A 21,514-nucleotide genomic window follows, 5' to 3' on the forward strand; every position below is an offset into this window, starting at 1 on the left:
AAAGTATATTGGACTGTGAGTCCTCGTCTTGTTAAAATATATATAAAAAATCGCGGTTGAATGCTAAATGTGATAACCAGTATAACGACAACTGCTACCTCGACTCCATAATGGATTATATCATATCGAAAAGATATCGAAAAGTATCGAAAAGATATCGAAAAGTATCGAAATGATATCGAAAAGTATCGAAAAGATATCGAAATGTATCGATATATCGAATAGTATCGATATATCGAATAGTATCGTTATATCGATAAGTATCGATATATCGAAAAGTACCGATATATCGAAAAGTACCGATATATCGATAAGTATCGATATATCGATAAGTATCGATAAGTATCGATATACCGATAAGTATCGATATATCGATAAGTATCGATATATCGATAAATATCGATATATCGATAAGTATCGATATGTCAATAAGTATCGATATATCGATAAGTATCGATATATCGAAAAGTATCGATATATCGAAAAGTATCGATATATCGCAAAGAATCGATATATCGTAAAGTATCGATATATCGTAAAGTACCGATATATCGAAAAGTACCGAAAAGATATCGAAAAGTATCGAAAAGATATCGAAAAGTACAGAAAAGATATCGAAAAGTACCGAAAAGATATCCAAAAGTACCGAAAAGATATCGAAAAGTACCGAAAAGATATCGAAAAGTACCGAAAAGATATCGAAAAGTACCGAAAAATTTTCGAAAAGTATCGAAAAGATATCGAAAAGTATCGAAAAGATATCGAAAAGTATCGTAAAGATATCGAAAAGTATCGAAAAGATATCGAAAAGTATCGATGTATCGATAAGTATCGATATATCGATAAGTATCGATATATCGATAAGTATCGATGTATCGAAAAGTATCGATATATCGAAAAGTATCGATATATCCATAAGTATCGATATATCGAGAAGTATCGATTTATCGAAAAGTATCGATATATCGAAAAGTATCGATATATCGAGAAGTATCGATTTATCGAAAAGTATCGATATATAGAAAAGTATCGATTTATCGAAAAGTATCGATATATCCGATATATCGATAAGTATCGATGTATCGAAAACTATCGATATATCGAAAAGTATCGATATATCGAAAAGTATCGATATATCGAAAAGTATCGATATATCGATAAGTATCGATATATCGATAAGTATCGATAAGATATCGAAAAGTACCGAAAAGATATCGAAAAGTACCGAAAAGATATCGAAAAGTATCGATATATATCGAATAGTATCGATATATATCGAAAAGTATTGATATATATCGAAAAGTATCTATATATAAGGAAAAGTATCGATATATAAGGAAAACTATCGATATATAATGAAAAGTATCGATATATAATGAAAAGTATCGATATATAATGATAAGTATGGATATATAATGATAAGTATCGATATATAATGATAAGTATCGATATATAATGATAAGTATCGATATATAATGATAAGTATCGATATATAAAGATAAGTATCGATATATAATAAAATGTATCGATATATAATGAAAAGTATCGAAAAGATATCGAAAAGTATCGAAAAGATATCGAAAAGTATCGAAAAGATATCGAAAAGTATCATAAAGATCGAAAAGTATCGAAAAGATATCGAAAAGTATCGATATATCGAAAAGTATCGATATATCGATAAGTATCGATATATCGATAAGTATCGATATATCCGACATATCGATAAGTATCGATATATCGAAAACTATCGATATATCGAAAAGTATTGATATATCGAAAAGTATCGATATACCGAAAAGTATCGATATATCGAAAAGTATCGATATATCGATAAGTATCGATATATCGATAAGTATCGATATATCGCAAAGTATCGATATATCGATAAGTATCGATACATCGATAAGTATCGATATATCGATAAGTATCGATATATCGATAAGTATAGAAAAGGTATCGAAAAGTACCGAAAAGATATCGAAAAGTACCGGAAAGATATCGAAAAGTACCGAAAAGATATCGAAAAGTACCGAAAAGATATCGAAAAGTACCGAAAAGATATCGAAAAGTATCGAAAAGATATCGAAAAGTATCGAAATGATATCGAAAAGTATCGAAAAGATATCGAAATGTATCGATATATCGAATAGTATCGATATATCGAATAGTATCATTATATCGATAAGTATCGATATATCGAAAAGTACCGATATATCGAAAAGTACCGATATATAGATAAGTATCGATATATCGATAAGTATCGATAAGTATCGATATACCGATAAGTATCGATATATCGATAAGTATCGATATATCGATAAGTATCGATATATCGATAAGAATCGATATGTCGATAAGTATCGATATATCGATAAGTATCGATATATCGAAAAGTATCGATATATCGAAAAGTATCGATATATCGTAAAGAATCGATATATCGTAAAGTATCGATATATCGAAAAGTACCGATATATCGAAAAGTACCGAAAAGATATCGAAAAGTATCGAAAAGATATCGAAAAGTACCGAAAAGATATCGAAAAGTACCGAAAAGATATCCAAAAGTACCGAAAAGATATCGAAAAGTACCGAAAAGATATCGAAAAGTACCGAAAAGATATCGAAAAGTACCGAAAAATTTTCGAAAAGTATCGAAAAGATATCGATAAGTATCGAAAAGATATCGATAAGTATTTATATATAATGAAAAGTATCTATATATAATAAAAAGTATCGATATATAATGAAAAGTATCGATATATAATGAAAAGTATCGAAAAGATATCGATAAGTATCGAAAAGATATCGATAAGTATCGAAAAGATATCGACAAGTATCGAAAAGATATCGATAAGTATCGAAATTTTATAGATAAGTATCGAAAAGATATCGAAAAGTATCGAAAAGATATCGATAAGTATCGAAAAGACATCGAAAAGTATCGAAAAGATATCGAAAAGATATCGAAAAGTATCGAAAAGATATCGAAAAGTATCGAAAAGATATCGAAAAGTACCGAAAAAATATCGAAAAGTATCGATATATCGAAAAGTATCGATATATCGAAAAGTATCGATATATCGATAAGTATCGATATATCGAAAAGTATCGATGTATCGAAAAGTATCGATAGATCGATAAGTATCGATACATCGAAAAGTATCGATATATCGATAAGTATCGATATATCGAAAAGTATCGATGTATCGAATAGTATCGATATATCGATAAGTATCGATATATCGAAAAGTATCGATATATCGAAAAGTATCGATGTATCGAAAAGTATCGATATATCGATAAGTATCGATATATCGAAAAGTATCGATATATCGAAAAGTATCGATATATCTAATAGTATCGATATATCAAGAAGTATCGATATATCGAAAAGTATCGATATATCGAAAAGTATCGATATATCGAAAAGAATCGATATATCGATAAATATCGATATATCGAAAAGTACCGAAAAGATATCGATAAGTACCGAAAAGATATCGATAAGTACCGAAAAGATATCGATAAGTACCGAAAAGATATCTAAAAGTACCGAAAAGATATCTAAAAGTACCGAAAAAATATCGAAAAGTACCGAAAAGATATCGAAAAGTACCGAGAAGATATCGAAAAGTACCGAAAAGATATCGAAAAGTATCGAAAAGATATCGAAAAGTATCGAAAAGATATCGAATAGTATCGATATATATCGAAAAGCATCGATATATATCGAAAAGTATCTATATATAAGGAAAAGTATCGATATATAAGGAAAAGTATCGATATATAAGGAAAAGTATCGATATATAATGAAAAGTATCGATATATAATGAAAAGTATCGAATATAATGAAAAGTATCGAAAAGATATCGAAAAGTATCGAAAAGATATCAAAAAGTATCGAAAAGATATCGAAAAGTATCGAAAAGATATCGAAAAGTATCGATATATCGATAAGTATCGATATATCGATAAGTATCGACATATCGATAAGTATCGATATATCGATAAGTATCGACATATCGATAAGTATCGATATATCGATAAGTATCGATGTATCGAAAAGTATCGATATATCGATAAGTATCGATATATCGAAAAGTATCAATATATCAATATCGATGTATCGAAAAATATCGATATATCGATAAGTATCGATATATCGAAAAGTATCGATATATCGATAAGTATCCATATATCGATAAGTATCGATATATCGAGAAGTATCGAAATATCGATAAGTATCGATATATCGATAAGTATCGATGTATCGAAAAGTATCGATATATCGATAAGTATCGATATATCGAAAAGTATCAATATATCAATATCGATGTATCGAAAAATATCGATATATCGATAAGTATCGATATATCGATAAGTATGGATATATCGAATAGTATCGATATATCGAAAAGTATCGATATATCGATAAGTATCCATATATCGATAAGTATCTATATATCGATATATCGATAAGTATCGATATATCGATAAGTATCGATATATCGATAAGTACCGATATATCGATAAGTATCGATAAGTATCGATATATCGATAAGTATCGATATATCGATAAGTATCCATATATCGATAAGTATCTATATATCGATATATCGATAAGTATCGATATATCGATAAGTATCGATATATCGATAAGTACCGATATATCGATAAGTATCGATAAGTATCGATATATCGATAAGTATCGATATATCGATAAGTATCGATATATCGATAAGTATCGATATATCGAAAAGTATCGATATATCGAAAAGTATCGATATATCGAAAAGTATCGATCTATCGAAAAGTATCGATATATCGAAAAGTATCGATATATCGATAAGTATCGATATATCGATAAGTATCGATATATCGATAAGTATCGATATATCGATAAGTATCGATATATCGCAAAGTATCGATATATCGATAAGTATCGATATATCGATAAGTATCGATATATCGATAAGTATCGATATATCGAAAAGTATCGATATATCGATAAGTATCGATATATCGATAAGTATCGATATATCGAAAAGTATCGTTATATCTATAAGTATTGAAAAGATATCGAAAAGTATCGAAAAGATCGAAAAGTATCGAAAAGATATCGCAATGTATCGATATATCGAAAAGTATCGATATATCGAAAAGTATCGAAAAGATATCGAAAAGTATCGATATATCGAAAAGTATCAATATGTCGAAAAGTATCGATATATCGATAAGTATCGATATATCGATAAGTATCGATATATCGAAAAGTATCGATATGCCGAAAAGTATCGATATATCGATAAGTATCGATATATCGATAAGTATCGATATATCGATAAGTATCGATATATCGAAAAGTATCGATATATCGATAAGTATCGATATATCGCTAAGTATCGATATATCGAGAAGTATCGAAATATCGAAAAGTATCGATATATCGATAAGTATGGATATATCGAATAGTATCGATATATCGAAAAGTATCGATATATCGATAAGTATCCATATATCGATAAGTATCTATATATCGATATATCGATAAGTATCGATATATCGATAAGTATCGATATATCGAAAAGTATCGATATATCGATAAGTATCGATATATCGATAAGTATCGATATATCGAAAAGTATCGATATATCGAGAAGTATCGATATATCGATAAGTATCGATATATCGATAAGTATCGATATATCGAAAAGTATCGTTATATCGATAAGTATCGAAAAGATATCGAAAAGTATCGAAAAGATCGAAAAGTGTCGAAAAGATATCGCAAAGTATCGATATATCGATAAGTATCGATATATCGAAAAGTATCGATATATCGATAAGTATCGATATATCCGATATATCGATAAGTATCGATATATCGAAATGTTTCGGTAAATCGATAAGTATCGATATATCGATAAGTATCGATATATCGAAAAGTATCGATATAACGAAAAGTTTCGATATATCGAAAAGTGTCGATATATCGAAAAGTATCGATTTATCGAAAAGTATCGATATATCGAAATGTATCGATATATCGAAAAGAATCGATATATCGAAAAGTATCGAAATATCGAAAAGTATCGATATATCGATAAGTATCGATAAGATATCGAAAAGTACCGAAAAGATATCGAAAAGTACCGAAAAGATATCGAAACGTATCGAATAGTATCGATATTTATCGAAAAGTATCGATATATATCGAAAAGTATCTATATATAAGGAAAAGTATCGATATATAATGAAAAGTATCGATATATAATGAAAAGTATCGATATATAATGATAAGTATGGATATATAATGATAAGTATCGATATATAATGATAAGTATCGATATATAATAATAGGTATCGATATATAATGATAAGTATCGATATATAATGAAAGGTATCGATATATAATAAAAAGTATCGATATATAATGAAAGGTATCGATATATAATAAAAAGTATCGATATATAATGAAAAGTATCGAAAAGATATCGAAAAGTATCGAAAAGATATCGAAAAGTATCGAAAAGATATCGAAAAGTATCGAAAAGTATCGAAAAGATATCGAAAAGTATCGAAAAGATCGAAGAAAAGATATCGAAAAGTATCGTTATATCGATAAGTATCGATATATCGAAAAGTATCGATATATCGATAAGTATTGATATATCCGATATATCGATAAGTATCGATATATCGAAAAGTATCGATAAATCTATAAGTATCGATAAATCGATAAGTATCGATATATCGAAAAGTATCGATATATCGAAAAGTATCGATATATCGAAAAGTATCGATATATCTAAAAGTATCGATACATCGAAATGTATCGATATATCGAAAAGTATCGATATATCGACAAGTATCGATAAGATATCGAAAAGTATCGATATATCGAAAAGTATCGATATATCGAAAAGTATCGATATATCGATAAGTACCGATATATCGAAAAGTATCGAAAAGATATCGATAAGTACCGAAAAGATATCGATAAGTACCGAAAAGATATCGAAAAGTATCGATATATATCGAAAAGTATCTATATATAAGGAAAAGTATCGATATATAAGCAAAAGTATCGATATATAATGAAAAGTATCGATATATAATGAAAAGTATCGATATATAATGAAAAGTATCGATATATAATGAAAACTATCGATATATAATGAAAAGTATCGAAAAGATATCGAAAAGTATCGAAAAGATATCGAAAAGTATCGAAAAGATATCGAAAAGTATCGATATATCGAAAAGTATCGATATATCGATAAGTATCGATATATCGAAAAGTATCGATATATCGAAAAGTATCGATATATCGAAAAGTATCGATATATCGATAAGTATCGATATATCGATAAGTATCGATATATCGATAAGTATCGATATATCGATAAGTATCGACATATCGAAAAGTGTCGATATATCGAAAAGTATCGATATATCGAAAAGTATCGATATATCGTAAAGTATCGATATATCGAAAAGTACCGATATATCGAAAAGTACCGAAAAGATATCGAAAAGTACCGAAAAGATATCGAAAAGTACCGAAAAGATATCCAAAAGTACCGAAAAGATATCGAAAAGTACCGAAAAGGTATCGAAAAGTACCGAAAATATATCGAAAAGTATCGAAAAGATATCGAAAAGTATCGAAAAGATATCGAAAAGTATCGAAAAGATATCGAAAAGTATCGAAAAGATATCGAAAAGTATCTATATATAATGAAAAGTATCTATATATAATAAAAAGTATCGATATATAATGAAAAGTATCGATATATAATGAAAAGTATCGAAAAGATATCGATAAGTATCGAAAAGATATCGATAAGTATCGAAAAGGTATCGATAAGTATCGAAAAGATATCGAAAAGTATCGAAAAGATATCGAAAAGTATCGAAAAGACATCGAAAAGTATCGAAAAGATATCGAAAAGATATCGAAAAGTATCGAAAAGATATCGAAAAGTATCGAAAAGATATCGAAAAGTATCTATATATATCGAAAAGTATCTATATATATCGAAAAGTATCTATATATATCGAAAAGTATCTATATATAATGAAAAGTATCGATATATAATTAAAAGTATCGATATATAATGAAAAGTATCGATATATAATGATAAGTATCGATATATAATGATAAGTATCGATATATAAGTACCGAAAAGATATCGAAAAGTACCGAAAAGATATCGAAAAGTACCGAAAAGATATCGAAAAGTATCGAAAAGATATCGAAAAGTATCGAAAAGATATCGAAAAGTATCAATATATCGATAAGTATCGAAAAGATATCGAAAAGTATCGATATATCGATAAGTATCGATATATCGAAAAGTATCGATATATCGAAAAGTATCGATATAACGAAAAGTATCGATATATCGAAAAGTATCGATATATCGAAAAGTATCGATATATCGATAAGTATCGATATATCGATAAGTATCGATACATCGATAAGTATCGATATATCGATAAGTATCGATTTATCGATAAGTATCGATATATCGATAAGTATCGATATATCGAAAAATATCGATATATCGTAAAGTATCGATATATCGAAAAGTATCGATATATCGATAAGTATCGATATATCGATAAGTATCGATATATCGAAAAGTATCGATATATCGATAAGTATCGATATATCGATAAGTATCGATATATCGATAAGTACCGAAAAGATATCGAAAAGTACCGAAAAGATATCGAAAAGTACCGAAAAGATATCGAAAAGTACCGAAAAGATATCGAAAAGTACCGAAAAGATATCAAAAAGTACCGAAAAGATATCGAAAAGTACCGAAAAGATATCGAAAAGTACCGAAAAGATTTCGAAAAGTACCGAAAAGATATCGAAAAGTACCGAAAAGATATCGAAAAGTACCGAAAATATATCGAAAAGTACCGAAAAGATATCGAAAAGTACCGAAAAGATATCGAAAAGTACCGAAAAGATATCGAAAAGTACCGAAAAGATATCGAAAAGTACCGAAAAGATATCGACAAGTACCGAAAAGATATCGAAAAGTACCGAAAAGATATCGAAAAGTATCGAAAAGATATCGAAAAGTATCGTTAAGATATCGAAAAGTATCGTAAAGATATCGAAAAGTATCGAAAAGATATCGAAAAGTATCAATGTATCGATAAGTATCGATATATCGATAAGTATCGATATATCGAAAAGTATCGATATATCGATAAGTATCGATATATCGAAAAGTATCGATATATCGAAAAGTATCGATATATCGAAAAGTATCGATATATCGATAAGGATCGATATATCGAAAAGTATCGATATATCGATAAGTATCCATATATCAATAAGTATCGATATATCGAAATATCGATTTATATATATATATATATCGATATATCGATAAGTATAAGTATATATCGATAAGTATCGATATATCGATAAGTATCGATATATCGAAAAGTATCGATATATCGATAAGTATCGATATATCGATAAGTATTGATATATCGATAAGTATCGATATATCGATAAGTATCGATATATCGATAAGTATCGATATATGGAGAAGTATCGATATAACGAGAAGTATCGATATATCGAAAAGTATCAATATATCGAAAAGTATTGATATATCGATAAGTATCGATGTATCGAAAAGTATCCATATATCGAAAAGTATCAATATATCGAAAAGTATCGATATATCGAAAAGTATCGATATATCGATAAGTATCGATATATCGAGAGGTATCGATATATCGAAAAGTATCGATATATCGAAAAGTATCGATATATCGAATAGTATCGGTATATCGAAAAGTATCGATATATCGAAAAGTACCGATATATCGATAAGTACCGATATATCGAAAAGTACCGAAAAGATATCGAAAAGTATCGAAAAGATATCGAAAAGTAGCGATATAATATCGAAAAGTATCGAAAAGATATCGAAAAGTATCGAAAAGATATCGAAAAGTATCGAAAAGATATCGAAAAGTGTCTATATATAATGAAAAGTATCTATATATAATAAAAAGTATCGATATATAATGAAAAGTATCGATATATAATGTGAAAAGTATCGAAAAGATATCGATAAGTATCGAAAAGATATCGATAAGTATCGAAAAGATATCGATAAGTATCGAAAAGATATAGATAAGTTTCGAAAAGATATCGAAAAGTATCGAAAAGACATCGAAAAGTATCGAAAAGTTATCGAAAAGTATCGAAAAGATATCGAAAAGTATCGAAAAGTTATCGAAAAGTATCGAAAAGATATCGAAAAGTATCGAAAAGATATCGAAAAGTATCGAAAAGATATCGAAAAGTATCGAACAGATATCGAAAAGTATCGAAAAGATATCGAAAAGTATCTATATATATCGAAAAGTATCTATATATATCGAAAAGTATCTATATATATCGAAAAGTATCTATATATATCGAAAAGTATCTATATATAATGAAAAGTATCGATATATAATTAAAAGTATCGATATATAATGATAAGTATCGATATATAATGATAAGTATCGATATATAAGTACCGAAAAGATATCGAAAAGTACCGAAAAGATATCGAAAAGTACCGAAAAGATATCGAAAAGTATCGAAAAGATATCGAAAAGTATCGAAAAGATATCAAAAAGTATCGATATATCGATAAGTAATGAAAAGATATCGAAAAGTATCGATATATCGATAAGTATCGATATATCGAAAAGTAACGATATATCGAAAAGTATCGATATAACGAAAAGTATCGATATATCGAAAAGTATCGATATATCGAAAAGTATCGATATAACGAAAAGTATCGATATATCGAAAAGTATCGATATATCGATAAGTATCGATATAACGAAAAGTATCGATATATCGAAAAGTATCGATATATATATAAGTATCGATATATCGAAAAGTATCGATATATCTATAAGTATCGATATATCGATAAGTATCGATATATCGATAAGTATCGATATATCGATAAGTATCGATATATCGATAAGTATCGATATATCGATAAGTATCGATATATCGATAAGTATCGATATATCGATTAGTATCGATATATCGATAAGTATCGATATATCGCAAAGTATCGATATATCGATAAGTATCGATATATCGGTAAGTACAGAAAAGATATCGAAAAGTACCGAAAAGATATCGATAAGTACCGGAATGATATCGAAAAGTACCGAAAAGATATCGAAAAGTACCGAAAAGATATCGAAAAGTACCGAAAAGATATCGAAAAGTACCGAAAAGATATCGAAAAGTACCGAAAAGATATCGAAAAATACCGAAAAGATTTCGAAAAGTACCGAAAAGATATCGAAAGGTACCGAAAAGATATCGAAAAGTACCGAAAAGATATCGAAAATTACCGTAAAGATATCGAAAAGTACCGAAAAGATATCGAAAAGTACCGAAAAGATATCGAAAAGTACCAAAAAGATATCGACAAGTACCGAAAAGATATCGACAAGTACCGAAAAGATATCGACAAGTACCGAGAAGATATCGAAAAGTACCGAAAAGATATCGAAAAGTATCGAAAAGATATCGAAAAGTATTGAAAAGATATCGAAAAGTATCGCAAAGATATCGAAAAGTATCGAAAAGATATCGAAAAGTATCGATATATCGATAAGTATCGATATATCGAAAAGTATCGAAAAGATATCGAAAAGTATCGATATATCGAAAAGTATCAATATGTCGAAAAGTATCGATATATCGATAAGTATCGATATATCGATAAGTATCGATATATCGAAAAGTATCGATATGCCGAAAAGTATCGATATATCGATAAGTATCGATATATCGATAAGTATCGATATATCGATAAGTATCGATATATCGATAAGTATCGATATATCGAAAAGTATCGATATATCGATAAGTATCGATATATCGATAAGTATCGATATATCGAGAAGTATCGAAATATCGAAAAGTATCGATATATCGATAAGTATGGATATATCGAATAGTATCGATATATCGAAAAGTATCGATATATCGATAAGTATCCATAAATCGATAAGTATCTATATATCGATATATCGATAAGTATCGATATATCGATAAGTATCGATATATCGATAAGTATCGATATATCGATAAGTACCGATATATCGATAAGTATCGATAAGTATCGATATATCGATAAGTATCGATGTATCGAAAAGTATCGATATATCGAAAAGTATCGATGTATCGAAAAGTATCGATATATCGAAAAGTATCGATATATCGAAAAGTATCGATATATCGAAAAGTATCGATATATCGAAAAGTACCGATATATCGATAAGTACCGATATATCGAAAAGTACCGAAAAGATATCGAAAAGTATCGAAAAGATATCGAAAAGTATCGAAAAGATATCGAAAAGTAGCGATATAATATCGAAAAGTATCGAAAAGATATCGAAAAGTATCGAAAAGATATCGAAAAGTATCGAAAAGATATCGAAAAGTGTCTATATATAATGAAAAGTATCTATATATAATAAAAAGTATCGATATATAATGAAAAGTATCGATATATAATGTGAAAAGTATCGAAAAGATATCGATAAGATTCGAAAAGATATCGATAAGTATCGAAAAGATATCGATAAGTATCGAAAAGATATCGATAAGTATCGAAAAGATATAGATAAGTTTCAAAAAGATATCGAAAAGTATCGAAAAGACATCGAAAAGTATCGAAAAGTTATCGAAAAGTATCGAAAAGATATCGAAAAGTATCGAAAAGTTATCGAAAAGTATCGAAAAGATATCGAAAAGTATCGAAAAGATATCGAAAAGTATCGAAAAGATATCGAAAAGTATCTATATATATCGAAAAGTATCTATATATATCGAAAAGTATCTATATATATCGAAAAGTATCTATATATAATGAAAAGTATCGATATATAATTAAAAGTATCGATATATAATGAAAAGTATCGATATATAATGATAAGTATCGATATATAATGATAAGTATCGATATATAAGTACCGAAAAGATATCGAAAAGTACCGAAAAGATATCGAAAAGTACCGAAAAGATATCGAAAAGTATCGAAAAGATATCGAAAAGTATCGAAAATATATCGAAAAGTATCGAAAAGATATCAAAAAGTATCGAAAAGATATCGAAAAGTATCGAAAAGATATCGAAAAGTATCGATATATCGAAAAGTATCGATATATCGATAAGTATCGATATATCGAAAAGTATCGATATATCGAAAAGTATCGATATATCGAAAAGTATCGATATATCGAAAAGTATCGATATATCGATAAGTATCGATATATCGATAAGTATCGATATATCGATAAGTATCGACATATCGAAAAGTGTCGATATATCGAAAAGTATCGATATATCGAAAAGTATCGATATATCGTAAAGTATCGATATATCGAAAAGTACCGATATATCGAAAAGTACCGAAAAGATATCGAAAAGTACCGAAAAGATATCGAAAAGTACCGAAAAGATATCCAAAAGTACCGAAAAGATATCGAAAAGTACCGAAAAGGTATCGAAAAGTACCGAAAATATATCGAAAAGTATCGAAAAGATATCGAAAAGTATCGAAAAGATATCGAAAAGTATCGAAAAGATATCGAAAAGTATCGAAAAGATATCGAAAAGTATCTATATATAATGAAAAGTATCTATATATAATAAAAAGTATCGATATATAATGAAAAGTATCGATATATAATGAAAAGTATCGAAAAGATATCGATAAGTATCGAAAAGATATCGATAAGTATCGAAAAGATATCGATAAGTATCGAAAAGATATCGATAAGTATCGAAAAGATATAGATAAGTATCGAAAAGGTATCGATAAGTATCGAAAAGATATCGAAAAGTATCGAAAAGATATCGAAAAGTATCGAAAAGATATCGAAAAGATATCGAAAAGTATCGAAAAGATATCGAAAAGTATCGAAAAGATATCGAAAAGTATCTATATATATCGAAAAGTATCTATATATATCGAAAAGTATCTATATATATCGAAAAGTATCTATATATAATGAAAAGTATCGATATATAATTAAAAGTATCGATATATAATGAAAAGTATCGATATATAATGATAAGTATCGATATATAATGATAAGTATCGATATATAAGTACCGAAAAGATATCGAAAAGTACCGAAAAGATATCGAAAAGTACCGAAAAGATATCGAAAAGTATCGAAAAGATATCGAAAAGTATCGAAAAGATATCGAAAAGTATCAATATATCGATAAGTATCGAAAAGATATCGAAAAGTATCGATATATCGATAAGTATCGATATATCGAAAAGTATCGATATATCGAAAAGTATCGATATAACGAAAAGTATCGATATAACGAAAAGTATCGATATATCGAAAAGTATCGATATATCGATAAGTATCGATACATCGATAAGTATCGATACATCGATAAGTATCGATATATCGATAAGTATCGATTTATCGATAAGTATCGATATATCGATAAGTATCGATATATCGAAAAATATCGATATATCGTAAAGTATCGAAATATCGAAAAGTATCGATATATCGATAAGTATCGATATATCGATAAGTATCGATATATCGAAGAGTATCGATATATCGATAAGTATCGATATATCGATAAGTATCGATATATCGATAAGTACCGAAAAGATATCGAAAAGTACCGAAAAGATATCGAAAAGTACCGAAAAGATATCGAAAAGTACCGAAAAGATATTGAAAAGTACCGAAAAGATATCAAAAAGTACCGAAAAGATATCGAAAAGTACCGAAAAGATATCGAAAAGTACCGAAAAGATTTCGAAAAGTACCGAAAAGATATCGAAAAGTACCGAAAAGATATCGAAAAGTACCGAAAATATATCGAAAAGTACCGAAAAGATATCGAAAAGTACCGAAAAGATATCGAAAAGTACCGAAAAGATATCGAAAAGTACCGAAAAGATATCGAAAAGTACCGAAAAGATATCGACAAGTACCGAAAAGATATCGAAAAGTACCGAAAAGATATCGAAAAGTATCGAAAAGATATCGAAAAGTATCGTTAAGATATCGAAAAGTATCGTAAAGATATCGAAAAGTATCGAAAAGATATCGAAAAGTATCAATGTATCGATAAGTATCGATATATCGATAAGTATCGATGTATCGAAAAGTATCGATATATCGATAAGTATCGATATATCGAAAAGTATCGATATATCGAAAAGAATCGATATATCGAAAAGTATCGATATATCGATAAGGATCGATATATCGAAAAGTATCGATATATCGATAAGTATCCATATATCAATTAGTATCGATATATCGAAATATCGATTTATATATATATATATCGATATATCGATAAGTATAAGTATATATCGATAAGTATCGATATATCGATAAGTATCGATATATCGAAAAGTATCGATATATCGATAAGTATCGATATATCGATAAGTATCGATATATCGATAAGTATCGATATATCGATAAGTATCGATATATCGATAAGTATCGATATATCGATAAGTATCGAAATATGGAGAAGTATCGATATAACGAGAAGTATCGATATATCGAAAAGTATCAATATATCGAAAAGTATTGATATATCGATAAGTATCGATGTATCGAAAAGTATCCATATATCGAAAAGTATCATTATATCGAAAAGTATCGATATATCGAAAAGTATCGATATATCGATAAGTATCGATATATCGAGAGGTATCGATATATCGAAAAGTATCGATATATCGAAAAGGATCGATATAACGAATAGTATCGGTATATCGAAAAGTATCGATATATCGAAAAGTACCGATATATCGATAAGTACCGATATATCGAAAAGTACCGAAAAGATATCGAAAAGTATCGAAAAGATATCGAAAAGTAGCGATATAATATCGAAAAGTATCGAAAAGATATCGAAAAGTATCGAAAAGATATCGAAAAGTATCGAAAAGGTATCGAAAAGTGTCTATATATAATGAAAAGTATCTATATATAATAAAAAGTATCGATATATAATGAAAAGTATCGATATATAATGTGAAAAGTATCGAAAAGATATCGATAAGTATCGAAAAGATATCGATAAGTATGGAAAAGATATCGATAAATATCGAAAAGATATAGATAAGTTTCGAAAAGATATCGAAAAGTATCGAAAAGACATCGAAAAGTATCGAAAAGTTATCGAAAAGTATCGAAAAGATATCGAAAAGTATCGAAAAGTTATCGAAAAGTATCGAAAAGATATCGAAAAGTATCGAAAAGATATCGAAAAGTATCGAAAAGATATCGAAAAGTATCGAAAAGATATCGAAAAGTATCTATATATATCGAAAAGTATCTATATATATCGAAAAGTATCTATATATATCGAAAAGTATCTATATATATCGAAAAGTATCTATATATAATGAAAAGTATCGATATATAATTAAAAGTATCGATATATAATGAAAAGTATCGATATATAATGATAAGTATCGATATATAATGATAAGTATCGATATATAAGTACCGAAAAGATATCGAAAAGTACCGAAAAGATATCGAAAAGTACCGAAAAGATATCGAAAAGTATCGAAAAGATATCGAAAAGTATCGAAAAGATATCAAAAAGTATCGATATATCGATAAGTATCGAAAAGATATCGAAAAGTATCGATATATCGATAAGTATCGATATATCGAAAAGTAACGATATATCGAAAAGTATCGATATAACGAAAAGTATCGATATATCGAAAAGTATCGATATATCGATAAGTATCGATATAACGAAAAGTATCGATATATCGAAAAGTATCGATATATCGATAAGTATCGATATATCGAAAAGTATCGATATATCTATAAGTATCGATATATCTATAAGTATCGATATATCGATAATTATCGATATATCGATAAGTATCGATATATCGATAAGTATCGATATATCGATAAGTATCGATATATCGATAAGTATCGATATATCGATAAGTATCGATATATCGATAAGTATCGATATATCGATTAGTATCGATATATCGATAAGTTTCGATATATCGATAAGTATCGATATATCGCAAAGTATCGATATATCGATAAGTATCGATATATCGGTAAGTACAGAAAAGATATCGAAAAGTACCGAAAAGATATCGATAAGTACCGGAATGATATCGAAAAGTACCGAAAAGATATCGAAAAGTACCGAAAAGATATCGAAAAGTACCGAAAAGATATCGAAAAGTACCGAAAAGATATCGAAAAGTACCGAAAAGATATCGAAAAGTACCGAAAAGATTTCGAAAAGTACCGAAAAGATATCGAAAAGTACCGAAAAGATATCGAAAAGTACCGAAAAGATATCGAAAATTACCGTAAAGATATCGAAAAGTACCGAAAAGATATCGAAAAGTACCGAAAAGATATCGAAAAGTACCAAAAAGATATCGACAAGTACCGAAAAGATATCGACAAGTACCGAAAAGATATCGACAAGTACCGAGAAGATATCGAAAAGTACCGAAAAGATATCGAAAAGTATCGAAAAGATATCGAAAAGTATTGAAAAGATATCGAAAAGTATCGCAAAGATATCGAAAAGTATCGAAAAGATAACGAAAAGTATCGATATATCGAAAAGTATCAATATGTCGAAAAGTATCGATATATCGATAAGTATCGATATATCGAAAAGTATCGATATGCCGAAAAGTATCGATATATCGATAAGTATCGATATATCGATAAGTATCGATATATCGATAAGTATCGATATATCGATAAGTATCGATATATCGAAAAGTATCGATATATCGATAAGTATCGATATATCGATAAGTATCGAAATATCGAAAAGTATCGATATATCGATAAGTATGGATATATCGAATAGTATCGATATATCGAAAAGTATCGATATATCGATAAGTATCCATATATCGATAAGTATCTATATATCGATATATCGATAAGTATCGATATATCGATAAGTATCGATATATCGATAAGTACCGATATATCGATAAGTATCGATAAGTATCGATATATCGATAAGTATCGATGTATCGAAAAGTATCGATATATCGAAAAGTATCGATGTATCGAAAAGTATCGATATATCGAAAAGTATCGATATATCGAAAAGTATCGATATATCGAAAAGTATCGATATATCGAAAAGTACCGATATATCGATAAGTACCGATATATCGAAAAGTACCGAAAAGATATCGAAAAGTATCGAAAAGATATCGAAAAGTATCGAAAAGATATCGAAAAGTATCGAAAAGATATCGAAAAGTATCGAAAAGATATCGAAAAGTGTCTATATATAATGAAAAGTATCTATATATAATAAAAAGTATCGATATATAATGAAAAGTATCGATATATAATGTGAAAAGTATCGAAAAGATATCGATAAGATTCGAAAAGATATCGATAAGTATCGAAAAGATATCGATAAGTATCGAAAAGATATCGATAAGTATCGAAAAGATATAGATAAGTTTCAAAAAGATATCGAAAAGTATCGAAAAGACATCGAAAAGTATCGAAAAGTTATCGAAAAGTATCGAAAAGATATCGAAAAGTATCGAAAAGTTATCGAAAAGTATCGAAAAGATATCGAAAAGTATCGAAAAGATATCGAAAAGTACCGAAAAGATATCGAAAAGTATCGAAAAGATATCGAAAAGTATCGAAAAGATATCGAAAAGTAGCGATATAATATCGAAAAGTATCGAAAAGATATCGAAAAGTATCGAAAAGATATCGAAAAGTATCGAAAAGATATCGAAAAGTGTCTATATATAATGAAAAGTATCTATATATAATAAAAAGTATCGATATATAATGAAAAGTATCGATATATAATGTGAAAAGTATCGAAAAGATATAGATAAGTTTCAAAAAGATATCGAAAAGTTATCGAAAAGTATCGAAAAGATATCGAAAAGTATCGAAAAGTTATCGAAAAGTATCGAAAAGATATCGAAAAGTATCGAAAAGATATCGAAAAGATATCGAAAAGTATCGAAAAGATCTAAGAAAAGATATCGATAAGTATCGATGTATCGATTAGTATCGATATATCGATAAGTATCGATATATCGAGAAGTATCGATATATCGAAAAGTATCGATATATCGAAAAGTATCGATATAACGAAAAAAATCGATATATCGAAAAGTATCGATATATCGAAAAGAATCGATATATCGATAAGTATCGATAAGATATCGAAAAGTATCGATATATCGAAAAGTATCGATATATCGATAAGTATCGATATATCGATACGTATCGAAAAGATATCGATAAGTACCGAAAAGATATCGATAAGTACCGAAAAGATATCGAAAAGTACCGAAAAGATATCGAAAAGTATCGAAAAGATATCAAAAAGTATCGAAAAGATATCGAAAAGTATCGAAAAGATATCGAAAAGTATCGAAATGATATCGAAAAGTATCGAAAAGATATCGAAAAGTATCGATATATCGAAAAGTATCGATATATCGATAAGTATCGATATATCGAAAAGTACCGATATATCGAAAAGTACCGATATATCGATAAGTACCGATATATCGATAAGTATCGATAAGTATCGATATATCGATAAGTATCGATATATCGATAAGTATCGATATATCGATAAGTATCGATATATCGAAAAGTATCGATATATCGTAAAGTATCGATATATCGAAAAGTACCGATATATCGAAAAGTACCGAAAAGATATCGAAAAGTATCGAAAAGATATCGAAAAGTGCCGAAAAGATATCCAAAAGTACCGAAAAGAGATCGAAAAGTACCGAAAAGATATCGAAAAGTATCGAAAAGACATCGAAAAGTATCGAAAAGATATCGAAAAGATATCGAAAAGTATCGAAAAGATATCGAAAAGTATCTATATATATCGAAAAGTATCTATATATATCGAAAAGTATCTATATATAATGAAAAGTATCGATATATAATTAAAAGTATCGATATATAATGAAAAGTATCGATATATAATGATAAGTATCGATATATAATGATAAGTATCGATATATAAGTACCGAAAAGATATCGAAAAGTACCGAAAAGATATCGAAAAGTACCGAAAAGATATCGAAAAGAACCGGAAAGATATAGAAAAGTACCGAAAAGATATCGAAAAGTACCGAAAAGATATCGAAAAGTACCGAAAAGATATCGAAAAGTACCGAAAAGATTTCGAAAAGTACCGAAAAGATTTCGAAAAGTACCGAAAAGATATCGAAAAGTACCGAAAAGTTATCGAAAAGTACCGAAAAGATATCGAAAAGTATCATAAAGATCGAAAAGTATCGAAAAGATATCGAAAAGTATCGATATATCGAAAAGTATCGATATATCGAAAAGTATCGATATATCGATAAGTATCGATATATCCGATATATCGATAAGTATCGATATATCGAAAACTATCGATATATCGAAAAGTATTGATATATCGAAAAGTATCGATATACCGAAAAGTATCGATATATCGAAAAGTATCGATATATCGATAAGTATCGATATATCGATAAGTATCGATATATCGCAAAGTATCGATATATCGATAAGTATCGATACATCGATAAGTATCGATATATCGATAAGTATCGATATATCGATAAGTATAGAAAAGGTATCGAAAAGTACCGAAATGATATCGAAAAGTACCGGAAAGATATCGAAAAGTACCGAAAAGATATCGAAAAGTACCGAAAAGATATCGAAAAGTACCGAAAAGATATCGAAAAGTATCGAAAAGATGGTTATCACATTTAGCATTCAACCGCGATTTTTTATATATATTTTAACAACGCGTTTCGAGAGACAATGCTCTCATCATCAGGTTGTAAAATCTATGTCGCGAAATTAAACGTACTAAAAAGACAAAATACCATCACCAATAGTTGGTGGGTCCATAAAGTAAAAAAGAATTAAAAGTATATTGGACTGTGGGTCCTCGTCTTGTTAAAATATATATAAAAAATCGCGGTTGAATGCTAAATGTGATAACCAGTATAACGACAACTGCTACCTTGACTCCATAATGGATTATATCATATCGAAAAGATATCGAAAAGATATCGAAAAGTATCGAAATGATATCGAAAAGTATCGAAAAGATATCGAAATGTATCGATATATCGAATAGTATCGATATATCGAATAGTATCATTATATCGATAAGTATCGATATATCGAAAAGTACCGATATATCGAAAAGTACCGATATATCGATAAGTATCGATATATCGATAAGTATCGATAAGTATCGATATACCGATAAGTATCGATATATCGATAAGTATCGATATATCGATAAGTATCGATATATCGATAAGTATCGATATGTCGATAAGTATCGATATATCGATAAGTATCGATATATCGAAAAGTATCGATATATCGAAAAGTA

At 28.2% G+C, this 21,514-nt stretch overlaps 4 protein-coding genes across 4 annotated transcripts; all 4 read left to right on the plus strand.

Annotated features, from left to right (window-relative positions):
• The first annotated feature begins 110 nt into the window (after positions 1-110).
• LOC126232251 (repetitive organellar protein-like) lies at positions 111-9,115 on the plus strand. Its single transcript, XM_049942541.1, has 11 exons — positions 111-164; positions 506-789; positions 1,954-2,089; positions 2,431-2,713; positions 2,755-3,054; positions 3,795-3,996; positions 6,485-6,664; positions 6,930-7,087; positions 7,553-7,750; positions 7,792-8,030; positions 8,729-9,115. Exons 1-11 carry the CDS (start codon positions 111-113, stop codon positions 9,113-9,115), a joined length of 2,421 nt encoding a protein of 806 aa, XP_049798498.1.
• Positions 9,116-9,578: 463 nt separating this feature from the next.
• On the plus strand, positions 9,579-11,610 carry LOC126232252 (histone-lysine N-methyltransferase, H3 lysine-79 specific-like). The gene is made up of 5 exons (XM_049942542.1): positions 9,579-9,640; positions 9,858-9,997; positions 10,112-10,414; positions 10,556-10,691; positions 11,169-11,610. Exons 1-5 carry the CDS (start codon positions 9,579-9,581, stop codon positions 11,608-11,610), a joined length of 1,083 nt encoding a protein of 360 aa, XP_049798499.1.
• Positions 11,611-12,013: 403 nt separating this feature from the next.
• On the plus strand, positions 12,014-15,122 carry LOC126232253 (golgin subfamily A member 6-like protein 7). Its single transcript, XM_049942543.1, has 6 exons — positions 12,014-12,083; positions 12,612-12,893; positions 13,035-13,215; positions 13,518-13,695; positions 13,777-14,037; positions 14,736-15,122. Exons 1-6 carry the CDS (start codon positions 12,014-12,016, stop codon positions 15,120-15,122), a joined length of 1,359 nt encoding a protein of 452 aa, XP_049798500.1.
• A 479-nt stretch (positions 15,123-15,601) lies between these two features.
• LOC126232254 (structural maintenance of chromosomes protein 2-like) lies at positions 15,602-20,877 on the plus strand. The gene is made up of 12 exons (XM_049942544.1): positions 15,602-15,663; positions 15,845-16,031; positions 16,125-16,416; positions 16,578-16,734; positions 17,191-17,625; positions 18,294-18,366; positions 18,471-18,784; positions 18,983-19,098; positions 19,380-19,557; positions 19,834-20,060; positions 20,122-20,405; positions 20,707-20,877. Exons 1-12 carry the CDS (start codon positions 15,602-15,604, stop codon positions 20,875-20,877), a joined length of 2,496 nt encoding a protein of 831 aa, XP_049798501.1.
• The last annotated feature ends 637 nt before the right edge of the window (positions 20,878-21,514 follow it).

The sequence above is a fragment of the Schistocerca nitens genome, unplaced genomic scaffold (genome assembly GCF_023898315.1).
Source record: "Schistocerca nitens isolate TAMUIC-IGC-003100 unplaced genomic scaffold, iqSchNite1.1 HiC_scaffold_468, whole genome shotgun sequence".
Classification (NCBI taxonomy): Eukaryota; Metazoa; Arthropoda; class Insecta; order Orthoptera; family Acrididae; genus Schistocerca; species Schistocerca nitens.